General features: G+C 36.8%; 1 protein-coding gene across 1 annotated transcript; it reads right to left on the reverse strand.

Moving 5' to 3' along the window:
• Positions 1-2,025: 2,025 nt before the first annotated feature.
• On the reverse strand, positions 2,026-22,937 carry LOC121730294 (facilitated trehalose transporter Tret1-like). The gene is made up of 8 exons (XM_042119279.1): positions 22,740-22,937; positions 20,147-20,376; positions 15,661-15,831; positions 11,307-11,459; positions 10,426-10,552; positions 4,668-4,903; positions 3,215-3,409; positions 2,026-2,676 (listed from the first exon to the last, which is right to left on the reverse strand). Exons 1-8 carry the CDS (start codon positions 22,816-22,818, stop codon positions 2,410-2,412), a joined length of 1,458 nt encoding a protein of 485 aa, XP_041975213.1. The 5' UTR covers positions 22,819-22,937; the 3' UTR covers positions 2,026-2,409.
• Between the last annotated feature and the right edge of the window lie 1,807 nt (positions 22,938-24,744).

The following is a 24,744-nucleotide window of genomic DNA, read 5'->3' on the forward strand; positions in this document are numbered from 1 at the left end:
AATCTCGACTAATTTTGAATTGACATAGCTACCATATTATAGGTCCATAGGTCCACCATCTGCCTATAAATAAATTTCTTGGACGGATTTCTCCGAGCGACTATAAGTTGTGCGCGGCCTATACGTACCCATGACGTATAGAAACATAAATAATAATATTTATTGTAACAAGTAGAATTAGGTAGGTAGATAATTGCACTGATTTTATATTCTGTCATTGGGTGATGTTTGTTCAACTTGGCTCATAAAAACGCTGTACGTTTATTGATGGTGTTATGTTTAAAAAAAAAAGATCAGATCAGAAAATTTTAAAATTGTGTCAAAAACAATTTGAAAAAAATAATTCCAATGAATACTCCTTTAACGAGATATTTTTTGACCAAACGAATAATATATCATTAGATGATTTAACAAGGATAGATCAATTAAAATAGCTTATAGATTGATTATTGATATATTTTATTACTGAATTTTTCCGTCTGTAAGCTCGTAAATCTACATAAAGTCACGAAAATGACAGTAGCGTAAAATATTATGGAATTGAAAATAATATACTTTATTAGTCTTTTTTTTAAAGGCAGATGTTCTTTCTTTGTTTTTGCAAATTAAAAAAATATTAAATAAGCTATCGACATATTACATTGCAAAAAATTGTATCTTTAGTGTAAATGTCGTTTAAAAATAAATAATCAATTACATAGATTTTAAAGAAATTTATGTGTGCAGTTTTGACTAAGCAAAATATTTATGAATCATATATCATTTTAGAAAGTAACACAGCTTTTTTTAGCTACCGAGAATCCACCTAAGTGTTTGAATATACAAGCATTAATTAATATTCGCCCAAGAACTATAACTATGGTACTACTGAAAATGTAAAAAAATGTCTTACACCATATTTGGTTCTGCCGAGTTGCAAGCGAATACATTTGAACAGGTCTTGTAAGTGATAAAAATAGAACATCGTTTTGTTAAGTACTGCAGGACAAATGTGTGTAACTTTTTATTTAAAATTTTCCTTTCATAAAATATTTTTGTGATAAGATCTCGCTAAAAATGACATAACATATCGTTGTACTTTTGTCAAAATCAATTACTTGTACATAAGCTCTAATAGCTCTAATAGTTATTATGTCTATAAAATGTATAATCTGGCAAAAGGAATGCCAAAAGATTTTAATATTTTTATTAGGTATGTAAAACAGTAAAAACATACTTATTTGTGTACTGTGCTGAAGACTCACTTAATATTTTTAAACTCTCCTGTTATATTATCTTCCCTTCTCGTTAATGCTAGTATCTAGCTGTAAAAAATAAGAATTTTACTAGTCCTTGTTTAAGTAACCACGTCAACTTTAAAACCATATATAGGAGCGACACATAATTCGTAACTGGCAATAATGATAATTATAATATGAAATAAATATGTAGTAAAATTATTTTCTACAAAACATATAAAAGAACAAAAAATATTGCTTTTGTAAACTAGCCTGGTTATTTATTAAAATAAGTAAAACCACTTTTGTGTCTTATTTTCTTACCCCTACTCCTTTAATAGTTCTAAGGTCCCCGACCTTACAGGTACACATTGCTTACAATTACAGTGTTGCCGTTTGTAAAAAAAATGAAATTGCCACTTAAAAAGGTAACCATAAATAAAAAGAATCTCTTCGGAATTTTTGGCATTAACGTCTCTAGTAAGTACAACGACGCTGCGAAACGCGAACGGCGAAACAGCGGCGAACCGATTTGCTGTCTCACTCGCCACACGACAATGCGTTATATTATGGCATCTCGCTCTATTCCTATGTTTCGCAGAGAGGAATTTGTACAAGAGGCGTAAATTAAAACTTATTATATCAGCTGTCATTGTCCAATTAAAGTCTAATAACTATAATATGAAATATTGGGAACTATCTGACATCAGACAATAATAATAACCAGCTATTTGATTTATTTTAAAAGATTATTAAATTTACTAGGTAATAAAGAGAAAAAAAAATAAAATGGTACAGTAGCTCTTACAATTTTTCTGTGAATATATATCTAATCAAGTTACAATTATTTCATATAGTATAGGTTACTACATAAAATATTATATCTGTCGCAGCCAACTGGTTAAAAAGCCAGACGTGTGGTTGAATGGCGTTGTTCAAAGGGCTGGCTGTTTGATTAAACGACTATTTAAACCAGTTGGCTGCGACATATCTATCAATATCTTGCTTTTGCAACTTAAAATATATTTGCTCACTTGGCGGGGATATTGTCTACGACAACAATTCATAATAAATAATATATTTTACTACCTACTCGCGTAGGTCTGTATAACAACCTGAAGGTGTACCTAATAAGTACCTCGTCAAGTTCTTAAGATTATTATCACAAGTTACGCTATGGCAAATAGGAATTTCACACATGGTTCGTTTCTACCACTGCCTCATCTTTTCTTCTTCTCTTCTTGCCTTCTAAATCCGCATAAATATCTTCTAGATTTCTCATCTTAGTTTCTGGCACACAGAATATGAGGTAGAATACGTTGGATAGGCAAATGGCGCTAAAAATCCAGAATGTGGAGTGGTACCCGATCCACGAGTTGAGTGGGGCGAACAACTTGAGAAGCGCAAAGTCAGTCCCTAGCGATATCGCCATTATCAGTGTTGCTACGGTGCCACGCAACTGAAATTAAAAACATCGTCATTATAGGTGACTGAAGGTGGCATTTTAATTGTATGGGTTATACATATAGTATATATAGTATACTTATTGACTCATTATGCTAAGTACTCCCATACGGTTTTGCTCGATAGTTTTACTCCGAATCGAAGGAAATTACATATTTAATTCCATCGAGCCGGCTCGAAGCGAGCTTTCGAGCTGTCAGTTTTGCGGTCCACATGGTGGTTATTGCTCGATTTGGAGTAAAACTATCGAGCAAAACCGTATGTGAGTACTTAGCGTTAGATTAGGAATCTAAATTTTATATTAGTTATAATAAGTATATGCCGTGCCCCCTGGCTACTTTTACAGTGGCGCAGAAAGTGAGATGAGATCTACTTGCGGCTTTATATTTCCAAATGAAATTGAAACATTTTTAATCGCCGTACTTGTGGTCTACCACCGTAGCGTGCCTACCGTACTTACTTCAGTCATCACTCTTCAGCATGCAGCATGTCAATGACGTAGACTAACGTTTCTCAAACATACATCAACTTACCTGGAAACTAAACATCTCCGTCATAATGACAAACGGGAGCGGCTGCAGGCCTGACGCGTCGGCGAAGATGCACGCACACAGCGCTACTATCGGCACCCAGCCCGGTAACGCCACTCCGACGCTCTGCAGGTAGAACCACACTCCCAGCAGGCACATGCTGAACCCAGCTACCGCGCTTGTGACGGCCAGGAGCGGCTGGAAGATGAGAGAGGGGTGTTTGAGCTAGGTAGGTACACGCTCAGTAGTTAAATGTCTGCCAAACTTTCGATTATGAACCTTCGGTTACAAATTACAATATACGAGTGAGGTGTTCTTCAAGCTATGTACCAAAGAGAATGTCATATACTACCTATGTACCATCGAAGAAATTTATTCATAGCCAGTTGACGGACCTACGTCATTTGGTTGGTTTATGTCAATTCAATGTTAGTCTGGGTTTAACATGACGCGACCAAATTACGCAGGTCCGCAATCTGCCTATGAAATCAAATTCTTTGATAGTTCTATGGTTGATTTGATAGTTATGATTACGACAGTATATAAATAAGTCTATGGTTATGATAGTTATGACAGATAAGCAGAAAGTTACGCCGCGCTAGGACCGTTGTAGACCACCGAAACCGGAACGTTCCCTATGATTCGCTAACACTGACCTCCATTATACAAGTACTTGTTTAATGGAAATCAGTGTTCGCTAATGTCTAATATTATATAATTATTAATATTATTATGGTAGAGCTCGTCCAATTTAAAAAGACGCGCCCCTCTCTCGTATTTACAATACCAAATTTTTCATTTACTTATCTGATATCTCAATTATCAACCAATGAAGTGGTGGGGTGCGTCATTTAAAGCAGGTAAACATTGGGCGTTTTGAAGCGCGCGCGCATAGAGTATAGAGTTATAACAAAAACAGCGTTTTGAACAGAAAAAATGGCAACAACATAACGTAATTTAAAGTCTACATAATATATGATCTAGTAGTTACTGGCCGTACAGATAGCAACTCATAAAATACAGTTTAGGTACTTTTACGAAGTCGAACAAATATTTATTTTTTTATAGAGTAATAAAACCTTCAATAAAACGCTACCTATTTATCTATGCCCTATGCCCTTTGGAAGCTACAGTAGTAAATCGGCAATAGATGGGTGAATAGGCTTTAAGAAGTAATATCAACTTAGGTTTTGGTTCCAATAAGTAAATAAAAAATAAATTACTTACTAGAATTTAAATTATAGAGCTCTTGTGTTATAACCTGTGGTTACAACCGTATATTATATAGGTAATAACTACATTTTTCTGAGACAAAAACTATATTTTTAAACCCCTTGCCACAGCCCACATACCAGTCGCTTCAGACAGGTGGGGAAACATACAGACTTCGATTTATTTTCGAAGTTTATGAAAGTTTGGTAGAAATACTATAGATACGTCATACGACTTAACTAACCTTTCTTCCAGCGCGGTCCACCAGTTGGCACGCCAAAAACGACCCAAATATTTGGACAGCGGCTAGCAGGATCGATTGCTTGTTCGGTGACAGGGCGATGCTGGTGTCGGGGTCCTTCCCCGCTTCGGCGAAGATGTGGCTGGCGTACACCAACACGGCAATGCACCCGCAGAATTCCCGAGTTAGGTTCACTATCAGCGCCACCCAAAACGCCTTCAGAGCCGTTTTATCGCTGACTGAAACAAATTTACGTACACGTAAATCACGCGAACTTATCACGCGGGCAATTATTCAAAAAGTTTTCTTTGCGACTCCACCACGAGTTTCAATCTTAGATTTAATGTGACAGTTGGAGGTATGTAGGTAGTAGCTACGTATTTAAAACAAATATAGGTAGGTTTAATAGTTTCGGAGAAAAGTGTCTGTGATATACGGACGGACAGACAAGATGAGGGTTCTGTTTTTTTGGCATTTGGCTACGGAGCTCTAAAAAGTACGGGCGTGCCGTCGTCATCTAGTTTTCATTATTTCTGTAGCGAATTTAAGCGAAAGTTACTTACCTATTAATTACGTGAAAATGTCATATTGTTTTAAATATAATACAATAATGTAATGATAATAAATTGTGCAAAACTTCTTACAAATGTTGACATGCCGCCCATGGCCGCGCTTTATTATAAATCACTAGGATTGACTTTTAAACACAAAATTAGTTGAATACATAATATAGTTTAATAATGCCTGGAATCGATCTGCATTCATAACAATTTTTTTTACAATTTTGTCGCCTGATTCGTTCTTACATAACGCAGTCCAATAATTATTTATTATTAGGGAATGCCTCCGCCATTGCCCGCGCCGGCTCCCAAAAATATCAGTATTGGGAACCGGCGGTAAGTATACTGCCGGCACGGTATATATATATATACTAGCTGTTGCCCGCGACTTCGTCCGCGTTAACATAGTTATACTTAATAACAAAGATGGATAGTTTTCCCTTTTTTGTGGTTCCTTATACAAAGGGTAAAAACGGGACCCTATTTAAGCAAACGTCAAACAAAAACGTCAATAAACTTTCATGTTTCTAATTTAAGAAATTACGGAATTTCACCCCCTTGGGGGTAGAATTACCAGAAACGCATAAATACGTATCCATTCATTTTTAAGCAGTAGCACAAAAATAAAGTTTCATGTTTCTAACTCAAGAAATGACGGACTTTCATTCAAAGTTTCAACCCCAATTTCACCCCCTTGGGGGTAGAATTTCCAAAAACGCTCAAATACGTATTCACTCATTTTTAATCCGTAACTCAAAAATAACGTTTCATGTTCCTAACTTAAGAAATGACGGACTTTCATTCAGACTTTCAACCCCTATTTCACCCCCTTCGGGGTAAAATTTTCAAAATTCCTTCCTTAGTGGGTGTCTACTTAATAAAACAACCCTACCTACCAAATTTCGTGACTGTAACTTTAACAGTTTTTGCTCAGCGATGATGAATCAGTCAGTCAGTCAGTCAGGACATGTAATTTTATAAGTATAGATATATGTGGGAGAGCCATGCTTCGGCACGAATGGGCCGGCTCGACCGGAGAAATACCACGCTCTCACAGAAAACCGGCGTGAAACATCGCTTGCGCTGTGTTTCGCCGAGTGAGTGAGTTTACCGGAGGCCCAATCCCCTACCCTATTCCCTTCCCTACCCTCCCCTATTCCCTTCCCTTCCCATCCCTACCCTCCCCTATTAACCTATTCCCACTTAAAAGGCCGGCAACGCACCTGCAGCTCTTCTGATGCTGCGAGTGTCCATGGGCGACGGAAGTTGCTTTCCATCAGGTGACCCGTTTGCTCGTTTGCCCCCTTATTTCATAAAAAAAAAAGATAAAACAACGGCTGCCGGCGCCGGTGTAAATGCGTAAAACGCTAGGTTCCAGTGCCGGTAAAGAAATTAAAAGAAATATATCCTCTAATATTCGACTTTTTAACCGACTTCCAAAGGTAGAGGTTATATGTTGGGTGGATATTTTAGTTTTTTGTGATGCATTTTGATCAAATGCTACCAAAAAGTAAGATTTTGCAACGCTACAATGCAGATCACATTAATCATCATCATCAATCACTACAATTAATTCAAGATAATATTATGCGAAAGTATAATATTACTTGAGGAGTAGAAATTACTAAGAAATAAACAACGATGGATTATTGCGAAAATACTTTTTAATGTTCAAAGACCATTAAGTAATAATCATTGGTTAAAATCGTAAACATTGATTTAATTAATTCGTAAAACAGTAGGTAAAACATAATATTTCTTCAAATCGAATAACATTTGAAGTAAGAAGATAATATTTATTATCAAATATTTGCGTTCCGATCCCGATGCCCTTAGAATAATTCTCTTTGAAGTCCAAATGAAAATATATTACACGGCTGACCTAGTGACTGGAAGCTCCCTCGGCCTTTAAATTGATTTCTGAGGAGAGTAAATAAAGGATTTGACACGAATATTCGTTACCTTGATTCTTGTTAACAGGGAAATAAAGCTAGGAAGTTCCTAATGAGTGGGAAAACACTTTGCACCTGTTACCAGCCCCGGATTTGTAAATAGGACGTTATAGGCCACGGCCTAGGAGCGGCAGCGTCTAAGGGTCAATTTATAATAGCGCTGCGCAGAGTCGAAGCGAATTCTCAAAAATTGAACACAAAAAATTCAACCTTAATTCCGAAGCGTAATGCATACATTACTTCTGCGAGGCCAATCAGCGTTGGTCGGGCGCATGCATGCAAATTCTCAAAAGTACCTAATAAATTGCGTTAACGCTTTGGAGTTGGCACGAAGAAGCAACCCTTAAATATCAGGGCGAACGAAGCAAGCTTTAGTATAATCGTAACAATTTTATACGTGGGAGAGCCATGCTTCGGCACGAATGGGCCGGCTCGACCGGATAAATACCACGTTCTCACCGAAAACCGGCTTGAAACAGCGCTTGCGCTGTGTTTCGCCGAGTGAGTGAGTTTACCGGAGGCCCAATCCCCTAACCCCTACCCTATTCCCTTCCCTACCCTCAACTATTCCCTTCCCTTCCCTTCCCTACCCTCCCCTATTACCCTATTCCCTTTTAAAAGGCCGGCAACGCACTTGCAGCTCTTCTGATGCTGCGAGTGTCCATGGGCGACGGAAGTTGCTTTCCATCAGGTGACCCGTTTGCTCGTTTGCCCCCTTATTTCATAAAAAAAAATCAACAACCTGAAGATTTTGTGTTATTTTTTAACCGAATTCCAAAAAGGAGGAGGTTATATGTTCGTCTGTTTATATATATATATATATATATATATATATATTTTTTTTGTATGTTCAAATATATAATTTTAATTTTGTATAACAATTACGAAAGCGGTGAGCTGATGGTGGCATCTATGAGCAATCGAGGAAAATCCTTGAAATTTATCAAAACACTCATAGTGGTTAAAATGTTGTTTCTAGTAACTTAAACATATGTTACGAATAACAGAAAGTTCATACGAAGGTGTCTCTTGGTCCAAAGGCACTGAACAGAATTCCTGAACCTTTAAAGATAAAAGCTTGGAAATTGCAGTATCGCTTAGATAACTGCAAGCATTTACCACAATTTCGCTTACAGTAATATAATATGGATAGTTAATATTCGTAGTAGTTATCTACGCATAAAGCCTTGTCTTGTAGATAACTAAAAAGAGTAAAATGATTATTTTTTAACAAAAAATTGAACCCAGGTCGGTACTGGCTAAGTTCTATGTCAAGTATCTCAGTTCTGGGCTGGTACCGACTTCAAAAGAATGAAAATTGAGTACAGAATTCGTTGAGATTTAGTCGAATTTTGAAAAAGGCACTAATGAAGAATAATAATTATTTCATATTTTTAGGTCATTTTAAGGATATTGTTTTTTCCTTGGAAGTCGGGTTCAATTTTTTGTTAAAAAATAATTATTTTGTAAATTATCACTACTCAACAAATTTTCAACTTTTTTTTTTATCTGAGTTCCTACTATATAATTATAATTACTTAATGTGCGACAACTAGTAAGACGTAGATAACCAATAAATTTTTGCATGCTGCTGCTGCAGCCTGGATTCTATAGGAGCCGAGCTCCATATTATGAACCCAAAGTGGAGGTTTCATGTTTGGACTCATTTTGACGGCCTCATCCAAAAGGACACTCCTAGATGGTATTCATTGGGATATAATATGATCCTGTTGATAGGAATTATTCTGCACTATAACCGACACAAGTTTAAAAAGCATGAAATAAAATTATGAAATAAATAAAATAATATATTTTACTTACTGACTTTAAGTTTAAATAATTCCTAAGTGTAAAGTGATATTTTAGTCCATAATTATTGCTGTCAAGGTGTGTCGGGGGACCGCTTATGTAGAAGTTGATTTCACATAACATTATAGTTTAAGGGTCAGTTCACAGCGAACCGAATCGAGACAATCCGTGACATAGCGATACAAAATGCAAAAGACACTCTTGGCGGTCCCCCGACACACCGTGAGTCGTGACAACAAAATATCACTTTACACTTAGGAATTATTTAAACTTAAAGTCAGTAAGTAAAATATATTATTTCATTACTTTTTAAAGTTGTTTGGCGGGGATTTTTTTAAATTTCTTAATTTAATGTAATTTAATTTAACCATCGTTTTTCACACATCATAAGACACACGACAGACACGTTAAACTTTGTTTTCGTCTGGGGTTAAAGGTCGCTAAACAAGGAACACCATTGGATTGTATACAAAACATATTTATTGCCTCAATTGATGTGTTGACCTCATAGCGCTGGTAAATTGTCCTTGATATCAGCCCACTTATTATTTTCAATTCCCTCACCGTATAATTGTGTTGCCAGCAACTCTCCGATGTCAAATGGCACGCCATAAGTCAATTGGCACATCGGCTGCGGGAGTCACAGATTGCCAGACATTGTATGCCAGACCGGAGCCCCGATTATTGAGCATGAAAATTTCTAGAAATTTATGTTCATCATCATCATCATTACTAGCATACACCATTATACCATGGATCGTCCCATAAAGGGTTATCATCATACAAACGTACGAAAACCTAGGGAGTTTGTAGTGTAGAGTAAGACCTTACCAAAAAGTAAGATTTAGGTTATTAGGTTAGTATATTAGGATAGAAGGTATATAATGGATTAATGGACCGCGTGACACAGCTAGTCATTTATATGTGTAAGGCGCAAGCAAGGTTTTCTAGTTTGACTAAAGTTTCTTAGTCTACTGTTTGCATAACTCTTATGTTATCATAAGCCGTAATTTATGTTTAGGCTTTGAATAACATTCTGTTTCATAGTCAATTAAGCCAGACGTAGAATATTGACAGTCGCATTCGAATTGGTTTTTATCTAAAAACTTTTGCCAACGGAGCCCTAGATTTAACTTCAAAATTCTCCCGTATGAAAGTTGGCGACTTAAACACTAGTTAAGTATACTGTTTTGTTGCAAAATAATATTTTGTTAGAAAAGATCTTATTCAACCTCTGCACATAGCGCCATAATGGACAATCATACACCATGGTCCATGGTGCAACATGATTGGGCAATTGCCTAGGTACGTTTCCGGCAATGAAAAATGTCTATCATGCAGGCTGGGGCATCACTGTGAAGAAGAGCCAGCCTACCCTACTATATTATATCCTTCATTACCGAAGAAGTGAAGGTTACGTATACCATGAATTTAACTCACATAGTAGTTTTGGGGCGAATTTAGGGTCGCAGGTTTTCTGTTCTATAATCAGCCGTTCCATCTCTTGGCTGATTGACTCGTCAGTGGCAGGAACGGATCGCAGCCACCCGAGAACCTTAGCCGACTCCTGAAATTGATTAAACAGCAAATTGGGATGGACGTTTAAATTTGCTTATTTTATGATAATGATAAGAAAAGCTTTTGCAAATTGTTCGAAACATGACAGCTATTACTTTGTAATTTAACGTAACTAATAAGTAGGGCACGTCTTATAGGCATGATGATTTTTTTTCTTATTGGTAATTGAAATACCCTTAAAAATAGAAACATCGCTGAAAGAATGACTCTGATAGCTTAAAAATTCACCAAGATATGACAATTCAAACACCTCATAAAATACACCTGCCCCAAACGCTCCATACAAAGTGCTACGAAAGTATGACGTCACTCTTCCGTAGTTTGTACGCATCGGGAGAGAACTTTGTTCGATAGGTATATTAAATATTGCGTTTATGAAAGTGGTTTTATAACAAAAGTTGCTTTTAATTGCATAAATTATCGAATGGTAATACAAATATAAAGAAAGGAGAATGCAGTAAAGTGGTCCAAATTTCCACCACTAACGAGACCCATATTGACTTATTGTCCATTAAATATAGAGTTACTTTCATTATGAGACAAATTAAAAATAAGCTGTCAGTAAAAAGTTATAACTTATAACCATATGAAAAATATTTTTTTGAGTGAAAATTGATACTAATATTCTTCTATTTCAGTGAAAACCTACAGTATTGTGGGAAAGTTATGGCCCTAACCACAAGAGGAGATTTACATTTAATTTTTGATCTGTGACTAGTTTAGTTGTTTGACAATGAACAAACCTCAGACCGTCCACATTTGATGAGATAGGAAGGTGTTTCGGGCAGCCGCAGTAAGATGCAGAAGTGGATAAGCGGGATGGCCAGTAAAATCCACAGCGCTGTGTTAAACTGCAGCAAGTCACCCAGTATAAACACCAGAAGATTTCCCATTGTCTGAAAGAGGAATATTTTTTTTAGAACACGACCATAATAAAACTAAAGATGATGGAACAAATTGTTACCAATGGTATTTTCAGCTCGTTTTAATCTGTAAAGCTATAAGAAAAGAGTAGTAGGTATAGTAAGAGTATTATACTTTATTCTAAAACCATGAGCGACGGTAAGCGCTTTACATGAGGTGATCTGTTGCTCTATGTGGAAAAGCAATAATATTATGCTCTACGAGTATCATGGCGCTGTGGCAAAATAAAGTTTTTAAAACCTACCGTTTAATGATTACAGAAACTAAGATGCCTATTGCCTACCACCGGTTCGGGAACTAGCCCGGCGAGAAGAACCGGCGTAAGAAACTCGCACGCCATCTTTTACTAAAAAGATGTAAAATTACAATTTTAAAATAAATATAAGAATGTTCTGGCTATGTAACAATAATAAAAGTAAAACCTGCATGGAGCCACCCTATTCCCAAGGTGTGCTGTCTTCATTGAAATCATTGACTTTAAAATACGCTTTAGCACACAAACGTTCTTTGACTGCTTTTTTAAATTTATTTTGAACATTTTCTGGGATGAATTTTCATTAACGAGCATAGGCGCTCGTTTGCCTATAACTACAATAATGTAGGTAGATACTAAAAGGGCGCGAAAGTTAGATCCAGTAGAAACACACAATAAAATATATCTATACTAATATTATAATTGGGAAGAGTTTGTTTGTTTGTTTGAACGCGCTAATCTCAGGAACTACTGGTCCGATTTGAAAAATTCTTTCAGTGTTAGATAGCCCATTTATCGAGAAAGGCTATAGGCTATATTTTATCACGCTAATACTTATAGGAGCTAAGAAATAGAGGAAAGTGTGGAAAAAACAGGGGGAAATTGTTTGAAAGGGCTTATTTGAACGCGTTAATCTCAGGAACTACTGGTCCGATTTGAAAAATTCTTTCAGAGTTAGATAGCCTATTTATCGAAAAAGGCTATAGGCTATATTTTATCACGCTAAAACTAACAGGAGCGAATAAATAGAGGAAAATGTGTAAAAAACGGGAGAAATTATTTGAAAGGTCTTATCTCACGAACTACTGGAGCAATTTTCCTGTTATTTGGCACAGATAAGAAGTAGACCACGTGAAGGATCATAGGCTATTTTTTGTGGACTGATTTATCTGAGAAATATCTAATTTACGCGGGCGAAGCTGCGCGGAACGTTATATTTCGCGTGGTCACGACATCACGCGTAAACGGCTGGACCCATTTTGCTGAAATTTGGTATAAAGACACTTTGAGTCCCGAAAAGGAACATAGGATACATTTTATCCCAGAAAAATGTACGGTTACTGCGCAATATACTTTTATGATTTGGGCAAAAACTATTCAATCTATTTTGATGGAATTTGATATGGAGATACTTTGAGTGACGGGTAAGGACAAGGCATACTAATTTTGTCCCGGAAAATGTACGGTTCCCGCACAATAAACTTTTATGATTATCGCCTAAACTATTCAATCTATTTTGATGAAATTTGGTATGGCAATAATTTCAGTCTCGGGAAAGGACAAGGGATACTTTTTATCCCGGAAAATATACGGTTCCCGCACAATAAACTTTTATGATTTCCCCCATAGCGATAAAGATCTATATATCCAGGCTTCCTGAGCCGATACTCAGGAGGCCCATAACAAGTAAGCGATTCCGCTCTGAGGAGTTACTGTGAAAATAATGAGCCTCATTTTGCAAAGTGTTAAAATTAGGTGTAGGATAAATAAACGATAATAAGGGCCTGTTTCACCACTTGCTGATAAAGTGCCGAATAGTCTATTCACAACTTTTTTGACAGATTCTCCATACTTGATCTGCCAAGTTTATTGTTGGATAGCCTATTCGTCACTTATCAGGAAGTGGTGAAATAGGTCCTAAGTATTGTAAATATGTTGTTCTTATAGCGGCAACACAAATACACAATCTGTGAAAATTTCAGAAGTCTAGCTATAGCGGTTCTTGAGATGCAGCCTGGAGACAGACAGACACCGAAGTCTTAGTAATAGGGTCTCGTTTTTACCCTTTGGGTACGGAACCCTAAATTAAGCTTGATAGTAATAAAAAAAATGTTCTACCCGGACTATTGTGATCTCACTCAATAATTATAGATTCAATGAAAAAAGCTAAATTTTTACGTCTACATTCTTTATACGGGCCTTTGTAGAAATATGTAGGTATGTACTGTAATACAAATAAGCCTTAGAAAAAGTGTTTTCCGAAATATTTTGATTGAAAATGAAACGCGACCTTAATGAAATATTTTATCAAGATGACACATTTTAACAAGTAGGTACATAATATCTTATAACGTAGGCTGTTCAGGGAAATCTCGTTAAAACAAAATATGAACTACATAACGAGATGGAATTTCTCGAAATTTTGGCGCAATTAGGGGCTCAAACAAACTTTAATGCCGAAACATAATAACGAGGCCGCAAATTATATAAGCAAGATCAGAATTCTTCAGGAGTCGAGAAAAAAATGGGTCGGGCAAAACACTTTGCCATATACCCAATACGAGCGTGGCCATATTGCTTTGGTGGGTTGCGTCGTCGGAACGGAATAACGCATTTTAGCTGCGTTATATTGATGCGTTCCACTTCAATATGATCATAATTATTAACAGCGCCACGCGTCTTTTACGTTTTCATATTTTGGTCTTCTGTTCGATTTGATTGCGACGTTGCCCGTTGGTCACGGTGTTTCGGTGTAACGGAATTCGTTCCGTCACACCGAAATACCGCGACCAACTTCGCAATCAATGTGACATAATATCATAATAATTATTGATCATCACCAATTTCTCTGATAGTACTACTATTATTTATACGCAAAACGACGGAACGTCGCCGTAGCGGCGCGATGCAGCGCTGCACTGCACTATTCTGCGCTTTAATCACCGAAGCTACTCTGTCTGTCTTGCGATGAATGTGTTCTTAATTTTCGATGGAATAACTCGGTGAGCGTGGTCAGGCCAAAAAAGTGATATTATTGTCTCTAATAAAACGCATCTGTAGCATCACAGCTTAGCTCAGCTCTGGTAGAAACGCAGGCTAACGGCGGAACGTGCCTTCGCTCAACGTCGGCACCGGAAGAAGCATTCAAAATTGTTCTTTGAATTTCGATCACGTACCTTACCTACAAGGAAAATAGGAAAATATGTATCACATTTTTCATTCTCATGTAATAGTTCAATATTATCTCGTATGAGTCTGTAGTGCCTTTAGTTATATTGCCTTGCCTCTAATATGATCTTTATGCCAATGGTATATGGCTTGATTTCGTAGAAACTTTCGAAGGTAAATAAAATAACTGATCAATCTGTATTGTTTATCAGGGCCTTCCCCAACACTATTGTACTGTTGAGTGTTGAGGATTCTATGTTATGTTTACCTTCTATGTTTACTATGTTATAAACGTCGCGTACTTAATAATAATTATTAACTAATCGCGTTAGAGCATATAGTCAGAGATCTGTGAGTATCTTCATTTTGATAAGACAACAACAATTTGACGATCCCGTTCCAATCGCAATTCGAAACAAATAACAATTAACACGCGATCGTCGATGGCTCGCGACTTTTCATATTATTCCAATAATCAGGCAAAGCCAACATTGATATTTTTCGAAATCCTAGACGACCAGCAATGAGAATCCCGGTGCTAGCAGGCACACGGCATTTTCTGAGAGTGAATTTCTTGAAATTTATTTAAAAAACATTGAGATCAACCCGAAATACGAGGTTTCTTCTTAACCGACTTCAAAAAAGATCTTATCAATTCGACGAGGTCCAAGAATCGTGCTCCATTTTAACCGACATCAAAAGAAGATCTAATCAATTCGACATTTACATACATAATGTAATATTTCCCAAACTGGCCAGTTTTCCTAAATATACTATACCAGCGTCTAAATAAATGTGCTAAACCAATGTGCATACATACATGGTATGTTTTTACGTTTGTGTTCGCATAATATCATGGAATTATAAGTCCGATTTCTTTGTTGTGCTTGGTATTGTTCAACTTAGGGGATACTGCAAGTTTTATCAAAATCGGTTCAGTAGTTTTTGAGATAAAGAAATTTGAAGTCAGTTTTTATCTCGCCAAACTAATTGGATATATTGGTATATTAAATTTGGATTTTGGACAGTACTTGCGAGAATATGACGAAGGTGCCGGTCATGCCGCGGATGCTGTCCTCGCTGATCTCCTTGACGTAGAGCGGGCAGACCACGAAGCCACCGCCCGCGCCAAACCCGATCAGCGCGCGCGCCCCGATCAGCGCGATGGGATGTGCGCTCATCAACTTCACTGCCCACCCCAACTGGAAGAAATAGAAACTTACAAGGGTGTCATCTATTAAAATAAAACAATTAATGTATTTGACAAAACTACGGGTATATCGACTTCTTAAGAGTTTTGTAGATATTTTTATTGGATTTTAATCGGTAAATACAAAAGACGGAAATGCCCGCAGACGGGCTTTGCTACTTAAGGACATTATCACATTTTCTCACAAATATCAGCGATTTTCAGGTACCATTTTAAAGAATTAGCAGTCACACTGCGAGGATATTTTGGTTTCAAATGAAAGATAATATATTCATCTCCACGTACACCATAAATTTTTTATAGCCGCATACAAAATTTTCACATAAATACGTTTTCACCATCACAATAATCGCAAAAGATTAAAAAAAATAGGGTTTGATTAGGTATCATTATAGCTAAATACACTGAACTAAGGAAAATAAATATACAAAAAATTTTTTGCTTATTTAGTCCCCTGTACGAATAGCTAAATATTTTATATAAAAATAAATAACATTTCGATTTATAAGAAAAATAAGAAACGCTCTCAAATTTCTTCATACATTTTCGCCCTATTAAGAACGCGGCGAGCGTCGTAACCGCCACTGTACAAGGCGCGCTGATATGGAAGATAATTTTAATGCCCTTAACGTCGATATTCGTACTGACCTGCTAATTTTTATGTTAGCGTCCTTGTCCGATATGTCCATGATGGTAATACACTGCACAGACCTCATAGCTGTGGAGCCTGGCGGACCCTGCTTTGTCCTAAGTGTCTAAACACACTAGGCCGAAGTTACGCGGCGTAAATTCTGCATGATTCCGCCTGCAATGTATTTTAAAGTAGCTGTTGCCCGCGACTTCGTCCGCGTGGACTTCAGTTTATAGCGCGCGATGTCAACAAAATTGGTGTCAAAAGCTTTTATAAAAAAACCCTGGTACCCCTTAAATCAAAACAGCTGTGCAGTGTGCACATAATATTTCAATTTTTTAAATTAAACTTTATATTTTATGCCAAATTTTTAAGCTTATTTAGCCCCCCAATTATACAACTTTACCCATAAACTATTTATCATTGATAGGTTTAAGGTTACGTCACAGCATAGATAAAGTACTGATTTATTAAATAACGTAAAAACGGAATAACAATAAAAAAATCGAAAATTCAATGTAAGATTACCTCAAGAAAGACTTTTGGCCAAGCGTTAGCGCGATGTAGGAGACGCACGGCGCCATCTTTTATGAATTTTTGCAACTAACTTAATTTGAATAAATTTACGCATTTTCACCCCCTTACAACGCTTTTTTCCAGTAAAAAAGTAGCCTATGTCCTTTCTCAGGCTTTAGACTATGTGTATACAAAATTTCATTACAATCGGTTCGGTAGTTTTGGCGTGAAAGTTAGACAGACAGACAGACAGACAGACAGACAGAGATACTTTCGCATTTATAATATTAGTATAGATTATCGATGACCCACGCTCCGTCGCTTTCCGTCCGTATTTTGTATGCGTTTGACATTGCGGACGTAATCATGCGGAATTTACGCCGCGTAACTTCGGCCTAGTGTGTTTAGACACTAAATTTGTTTATCACGCAAGACCCATCTCCTACGCAGGGCATCAAACCAAACATAACCAAATTTTATCGATATATGTCGGTTCAGCAGTATAAGCCTGATATATATGCGATAACAGGCTAATAGACACACTTTCGCATTTGGCAAAAATGGCCGAAATGTGCACAAAATATGCACAATAAAAGGTCACTTAATATTAAAATTTATTATTTTTTTGAAGAGTTTTCCGGCGGTGCCGTTAATAAAAGCGCCAAATTTTATAGTTTCATCAAACGCAGGATTTTTCATTTCTTATACAGCACCAATTATAATAATTTTCTAGCAACATTTTCCGATTGCAATAACGCCCGTGGAAGTTTATTTTATCGTTAACTAGTTTATTGAAATTTTTTACTAATGTTGCCAACTACAAAGAAAAAATTTGTTTCTAGAAAGATATTGTGCCTATTGGGAGTATTGCATTATTTAAATGGGGATGGAGCCACATATTCGAATTAGTGTTTTGCTCTATCGTACCTCTGTTTTGTGGCCTCGGTGTGTGTCATGATAGCTAGTTTGGAGACTTCGATATGCACTATCAACGAAAAATTGCCAAAATATGCACTATCGCCTAAAAAGTTCCATTAAGTATATGCATTTACATATGCAAGTATGCAAATGCATATATAATCCGATATCTAATAGTAAGTGTACTTACTATTATAAAAATGCAAAAGTGTACCTATCAGTTACTATATAGAATCACAGTGCATATAAATAATTTTTTACTAAAGTTTTTATAGACCGTACATTGTATAACCAAGACAGAAAAAAATTGATATTTAACTAATATTACGTCTGCACGTTTGTCTGAAGCTATAACTGTGATGGAAGGGATACATCTTCATACTTATTGTGATGATAGGATATAGATCATACAAATGTGATGGATTGCAATTTAGGGGGTGTCAATCTTTCACCGGTACTATGTCTTCTATCTATATATGTGTTTACATAACATTCTATCATATCAATAGAAGTATTTGTCAATTTCTTCACGTACATCAATCAGCGACCGCGCAAATAGTGAAGTGACTAGGTATAAAGCGTATGTAATTTATAAAAATCATTGTTGAATCAAGGATCCTTCAAATGTATTTCGCTACCGTGTGTCCTTGACCTCTTCGTAACCTACATTTATTAAGTGGCTGGCAGTACGTTTTCAGGTCGAAAGTTTGGAAAAATTCCCTACTCCTGGATACAGCGTTAATATTGGGCAATTACATAATTATTACAATGAACTAGTTACTAGAATATGACGTCCGCATCTCCGTTGCGCCAAAATTCGTTTATCGCTCGAGAACCGTACATGTTTTCGGAGTAAAAAGTATACTATGTCCTTTCCCGGGAACCAAAGTATCTACATACAAAATTTCAGCAAAATCAGTTCAGCAGTTTGGGCGTGAAGAGGTAACAGACAAACGGACAGAGACTCTTTAGCATTTATAGTAGTATAATATATAGTATGGATTTATTGACGTCCCGTGCAAATAAAGGCTGTCACAGACAGAGCAGGTAATGTATAATAATGTACATTACATCCCGGGATGTATATCTTTACATTATATTAAGGGGGCGACTAACCCTAAAGTGTCGATTTTATAATTCATTTTTATACTTGAAAATAAGCCCCGAATTGTTTCATTTTCTAAAATTAGATACTAAATTATATTTCCGAGAATTCGATCTGAGCAAAAACACGATATCTTAAAATTTTCTCAATAGAAAAAAATCACAAAGATGCATCTAATTTTCACGAATTTTTCATTTATTGCCATAACTGTGCATTAAACTAAGTTAATATTTTAACACATTGTATAAAATTCTATCATTGAGAGATCGACCAAGCGGATTTTTAAAATGTTGTATATTTATCGAGTTATTGAGAAAAAACTAATTTGGCGATAAATCCGCGTCATTCTTTTTCACCTGGCATATGAAAGACGGGCGTGAGTGTGAAGAGAGAAGGATGATGTTTCATTTTTGGGGTTAGTCGCCCTCTTAATGTATCACACACACAACAGGTAATGTAATGTATCTTTCCCTACATTTCAATGCTAAACGCCCCGCTTAACGCACATTTTAGCTGCTAAAGTGTTATACAGGCTGTTCTTATTTTTAATGTTGTAATACTATGGCCTTTCGAGTTACTTGCGATTAGATTCACTAGATAGTTCATCAGAAGATGATTCGGATTGTAATTTTGATGCGCGCATTGTTACATATTGTGCCAAAAACAGAACGATGTGGATTGAAGATATTTGATTGAAAATATAGGCTCTGGGGAACAAACTGTTGTGAAGTGCTGTGCTAAGGTGGCAAGTGGCAACACTGTGTGTATCTGTCTATCATACACATATTATAATATAATCACAGAAATTTTTGAACAGCCTATGAAGAGAAGAGATGTATCGTAATATACAGAAATATATTAAGATGTATCAAAATATAAATGTATATTTTCATATAGCTCGGTTAGCTTAAGATACGAAGATGTAAAAATATACATTATAGCTGCTGTGTGTGGTCTCCTGACGATTTCTATAGAAAGATGTATTGAGATGTATCGTGCTATAATATACATCTGTAAATTACCTGCTCTGTGTGTGACAAGCACACATAAACACATAATATTCTTTTGTGTATAATTTGCACAGGAGGTCAATAAAGTAAAAAGTAAAATGTAGAATTTAAATATTTGATTACCTACCGAAATGGGAAAAGATGCGCAGAGCAGCGCTTTCTTCCGTCCAAACTTATCAGCTGCTACTCCAAAAATGAACACCGCTACTGGCGCGAAGATGAACATGATGGATGCCATCCACGACACGTCTTCCTCCGTGAGAGGAGTGTCGGAGGGCGAGGAGGGCCCCATCAGGAGAGCCTTGTTCGGGGAAATCCACCCCATCGCGGTCCCGTAAGCGAGGATCGGCATGCACACTGAAAAAATAACGGTTAAAATAGAAACTTCTGCTTACACCCCATAAGTGCATCTTAAGTAATGCCTTTTACAATACTTTTAGAAAAGAATTTACAGCAAAATCCAATTTTCACTTCAGGGAACAAAACGTATTCAAAAAAGCTTTTCATCACAAAATTACCTTTTAGGAAGCTCTAAAAGGCAACTTTGTGATATCTTAGGGATGTTTTTAGTATAAGTCGATTATTATTACTTATTAAGAAAAAAAGAGAAATCTACCATTTCGTAAAATTAATTCCACAAAGAAGAGTCGATACAAATACTTCAATAACAACAGTTCAAGTACTATAAATTATAATTGAACTGCCACCTTGAGTAGTCGTGAATATTTTCAATTTAATGATAAGGAAGATACTGTTATTGCTCGAAGGTTAATTAAATTCGACTACTTGTTACAAGTACACAGCTAGGGACTCGACCCTTATACACTCGAATGCTTAGCACGAATGAGACTATAAGATGCGTAAAATATATTAAATTATATGGATAACTACAAAGTTATAGGTATATAGTTATATATGTCGCAGTCGACCGTTTAAAACGCCTTTCAATCAAACAGCTAGCCCTTTAACTGAACAACGCCATTCAATCACACGGCTATATGTCGATTATCCGACTTGTTGACTGCAACGTTCTACACTACAGCTAGATGACGCTTAGCCAACTGGTTAGATGGTAAATTAACTAAGGTGACAATTAGTTTAGTGGTATTATTATACAAATACAAATACCTAATTTATTTCCCGAAAAATACAATATTATACAACTTCAGGTTAAGACAAATCCCCACACTAGGCATAGCCTGTCCTGTGGGGCCAGTAGGAACATTATTACACAAGCGTAATGATAACAAGCAGATTAATTGTATTCTAACTCATTTTGAACACAATTGCAATAAATACCTTGGTGATGCATTTTATAACCCCGTAATTCCTCGACTATGAGTTTAAATTTTGATTCATTCGTATGTGCCCCATAATTTCTGTCTCCTTGTAACGTATATTTACGAAAAATATCTTAATACAACCACAAAACACGGGTTAGTTGACGCCATATTGTAAACAAAACGCACCTAGCGCCGCGGTGGTGAGCGCTGAACTAATTCAATCAAACGGCAGTTTTTGAATCAGCTGTAGTGTTGAAAGTTTTGAGCGACCTAAATATTCTATTAAAAAGCTAGACGTGTGATTGAATGGCGTTGTTCAGTCAAAGGGCTAGCTGATTGAACGGCTATTTAAACCAGTTGGCTGCGACATATATACGGTTATGTGTGCGAGACTGGGAGAGCAGATGCTCTCCCAGTCTCGCACACCGAATACATAACCGTATTTTTTTTTAATTCTTAATTTTATAAAGGCCATAATTATATAGTTAAGATTAAGCCGGCCTTAACAAAAATTTAATAAATTTATTCGTGATGAAAACACACCCTATGTCTCTATTTAATCAAATAGTTTCAGCGATTCTAGCTTGATGGATTAACGGGCCAATAAACAATTTCTCATTTATAATTCGACCTACGGTAAAACCACACTATTCTAAGGGAATATATGTTATTCCAGGGAAACTACATTTCTTATATTCTATTAACCATAATACATGTCCGCTGTTATGATGACTATAATAATAATATCTATGGACGATTTCCATGAGTCAGGCACCGTGGTAATGTACCTAAAGAACTTGTCTTACGGTACCTGACAACGGAAGTAGGTATATTTAATACTTAATTATACTGGACATAATATATTTAAAATTGTTATTATATGATACATATATATTTTAATAAACATCCATCACCCAGGAACACTGAAAACTTTTAGTTCCATCGGCGGGATTTGAACCCGCGTCCAACCACTGAGCCACAGACGGTCGTCAAGATGACTGAGTTTGTAAAAGCCGTACTGTCATTTCCCTTAATGTTCATTGCATAGTGTTGTAATTATATCGCACTGGTGGTCACATGTCCACGACTTGTAATGGCACGTGAATGACCGAGCATTTGCTTTTATTTCCTGGGTCACTATGACCCACAGAGAAGATTAAATGGGTCTGTGAAAATGAAAAATGTCCTCTTAAAATAGGGAAGATTGTTTTCGTTTAGATGGCAGATATGAATCGATTAGTTACTTTAAAAAAAAGAAAAAAAAATCTTTGAGCTAAGCATTAACTCTTCTATATTTTATTAATCTTGATACTAGTAGTTAGTGGATTTTAAATATTTTAATTCTTAATAACAGTGAGCAAGGCAATTTTTTCAACTATTTTCAATATTGATGTTGGCTGATTCTCAGAACTCGAAAATTTAATAGTTTTCACTCACCCACTATAGACATTAACACCTGGTTATGTTTGCTGCCGCGTGGTTGCTCAGAACTAATTTTATACATTTTATTCACCATTTTTCACTTAAAAATTTAAACACTTCTTAAAATTCACTGTTGAATTTAATTAACATAAGCTACATCGGTGCGGTGGTAGAAGCTAGCTCCTAACGCTGCGTACGCGCATCGAAAACACATGCGAGAGCAAGGCCGGCCTTATATAACTACAGTCCATACAGTGTATGATAATTGATAATGTATAACAACATAATAATAATATAGTTGAAAGAATCCCCGGCTGCTACGCCGCCGCGCTACGCTGCTACGTCGTAGCTCGTAGCGCCTGCTACTACAACGACAAAATTATTAGTGCAGTGCCCGAGGTTAACCTCCGAAAATTGAAATTGTGAATGGATTTTTGTTGTGTGTGTGTCTGTGTCATTTTCATTTACACTATAACTTGCAAGTTTACCAAAAACATTTTTGTGCTTTTAATTTTTTAGTTATTTAATTGAAAATGAATATTTCACTATAATATAAAACCCTTTTTAAAAAGTTTTTAGAGATTAACGCTCGTCGTAACCAAGATAAAAGGGTTCGTCAGTCTCGAGTTGTAATAATTTATTATTATTTATTCAACAAATGCACTTATCAATATAATAAGTACCCATCAGCCGATTCTCAGACCCACTGAAAATGCATATAAAATTTGGTTAAAACTGAAAACTTAAAACTTAAAACTTTAACTTTGTGAATGAAAACTCGAGGCAAGCCTGGGAAAACCTCTTGACGTTTCCCTACCGCACTCTTCACGTGACTAGGGATCCCCAAAATAATACCTCCCTCACTTCCCGTGTTAAAAAGAACTGCGCCTCTGATATTGTTTTGAATCAAAATTTTCCTTTATGTTCTTCAGGCAAAAATAATATTGTTAAAAATGTTGAAAATAAAATTAGTGAGGGGGATATTAAGGGCGCTGCGCGGCTGCTCTTTTCCAGCGACACGATTGCTCCGAACTCCCCAGAAACCGTTTCGGCCTTACAAAAGAAACACCCCCATCAACTGACTTCTCAACACATTTCTGACGCCCATGACGGAACACCACCTCTTCAAACGACAGTCGACAGTGTTCGTGGAGCCATCATGTCTTTTCCTCCGGGTTCAGCAGGCGGTCTCGATGGTATCACCTCTCAGCATCTGAAGGACCTCACCAGTGGTTGCTGTGGGGATGCCGGAGAGAAACTCCTGCAGGAGGTCACGAATTTGTGCAACCTCATGCTTCGTGGTGAGGTTGCTTCAGATATCGTAGACATCCTGTATGGAGCAAACCTCTGCGCGCTGAGGAAGAGAGATGGTGGCATTCGACCGATCGCTGTCGGCTCAACATACCGGCGCCTCACTGCCAAGATAGCCTGCAGGTCCATAAAATCTCTGTCATCATATTTCCAACCCAAGCAACTTGGTTTCGCCTGCAAAGGTGGCTGTGAGGCAGCCGTTCACTCTTTTCGCACTCATGTTCAAAATTCAAAAAATAGTATATATTTAAAGGTGGATGTTTCAAACGCTTTCAATTCTGTAGACAGGGTCGCCATGTTAACACAGATAAAAACCAAAGCCCCCACCATTTTACCCTTCATGTTACAGTGCTACCGAGATCCCACTAAACTCATTTACCAGAACCACTTAATCCAGTCTGAAGTTGGCTGTCAACAGGGCGACCCTCTAGGTCCAGCAATTTTCAGTCTAGCTATTCACCCGGTCATCGAACTCCTAAATTCCAAATTCAACGTGTGGTATCTAGATGACGGGACCCTTGCCAGCGACGCATCTACAGTTCTTTCGGATTTTCAGACTCTGATTCGCGAATTCAAAATTATAGGGCTAGATTTGAACCTGGGGAAGTGTGAACTTTTTGTCCCTGATGATTGTGGGGATAGAGATGAGATAATATCCAGTTTCAAGGCCGTCGCCCCAGAATTATCAGTGATTGAGAAGAGTTCACTT

Source organism: Aricia agestis, chromosome 1 (genome assembly GCF_905147365.1).
Source record: "Aricia agestis chromosome 1, ilAriAges1.1, whole genome shotgun sequence".
NCBI classification, from domain to species: Eukaryota; Metazoa; Arthropoda; class Insecta; order Lepidoptera; family Lycaenidae; genus Aricia; species Aricia agestis.

Excerpts from the sequence above, each read along its gene's own strand:
- LOC121730294 (XM_042119279.1), bottom strand. The coding sequence starts at position 22,818 with ATGGTGAATAAAATGTATAAAATTAGTTCTGAGCAACCACGCGGCAGC. Across the intron at positions 11,460-15,660 it reads CCTTCGTCATATTCTCGCAA|ACAATGGGAAATCTTCTGGT; the intron begins GTACTGTCCAAA and ends TTCCTCTTTCAG. Across the intron at positions 3,410-4,667 it reads TGGACCGCGCTGGAAGAAAG|CCGCTCCTGGCCGTCACAAG; the intron begins GTTAGTTAAGTC and ends CTCATCTTCCAG.